Here is an 829-nt window from a genome sequence, read left to right on the forward strand (position 1 = left end):
TTGTTTGGTTATGATGTATTAATAAGAATCTGATGCCACGAAACGTAACCTGCACAAATCAAGACCAACCAATTGTATAATAAAAGGGAGATATATTTCGCCTAAATGGCATCGACAGTTTCTTTTTCAAATAGAAAATTTATGTATGTTTAAATTGTCTCTATGTATATAGGTGACATTGTTTGGCCAGAGTGCCGGAGCAGAGTCGATTGGTGTTCATCTCACATCAGGTGTTAGTGACAAACTATTCCACCAAGCTATCATGGAAAGCAATCCGTTCGGACTCCCTTTACGGTCACTAGCTGACGCTAAAGAGTTTGGTGGTCGTTTTGCGGAGGCTGCAAATTGCTCAAGAAATGACATGACTTGTCTCAGATCTCGGTGTTTATTTTATTTCAAAAATTAAACAGCCTTTGTTAGACATAATATTAATAATTTTCCAATTCGTGTTTTAACAACTCTATTTTAATAGTGGTAAGAATATTTTATACAATTTTGTAAATATTCTTGATAAAAGAAAATGAAAACATATCTCATCTTACCTCAACCTTCTTCATAAAATCATGTCTCATTATACCCCAATATACAAAAACACTTTTATTCCATCAATGAAATATTCTCTATTTATCTCTAATTGTTTTCCAGATCACTCACTGAGTTGGAAGTTGCATTTAACATGACGTCCCTTGAAGTGACTGACCCTTCTCTCATAACAATGGTATTCCAACCATGGAGTCCTGTAATTGATGGTTTGGTCGTACCAGCGCAGCCTATTCTGACCTTTATGCAGGTAAGGTTTTTTTCTTGTGTGATTTTCTTGCAATTGCAA

The 829-nt window shown here is 35.1% G+C and overlaps 1 protein-coding gene across 1 annotated transcript in view; it reads left to right on the forward strand.

Annotated features, from left to right (window-relative positions):
* The first annotated feature begins 42 nt into the window (after window positions 1-42).
* LOC100175778 (crystal protein-like) overlaps window positions 43-829 on the forward strand; it is a 4670-nt gene continuing 3883 nt past the window's right edge. The window contains exons 1-2 of the mRNA XM_002121754.5: window positions 43-381; window positions 646-790. Coding sequence (XP_002121790.2) covers window positions 263-381; window positions 646-790 — 264 coding nt within the window. The 5' untranslated portion in view covers window positions 43-262. The remainder of the gene's footprint in view (window positions 382-645; window positions 791-829) is intronic.

This window comes from Ciona intestinalis, unplaced genomic scaffold, assembly GCF_000224145.3.
Source record: "Ciona intestinalis unplaced genomic scaffold, KH HT000133.1, whole genome shotgun sequence".
Taxonomy (NCBI): domain Eukaryota; kingdom Metazoa; phylum Chordata; class Ascidiacea; order Phlebobranchia; family Cionidae; genus Ciona; species Ciona intestinalis.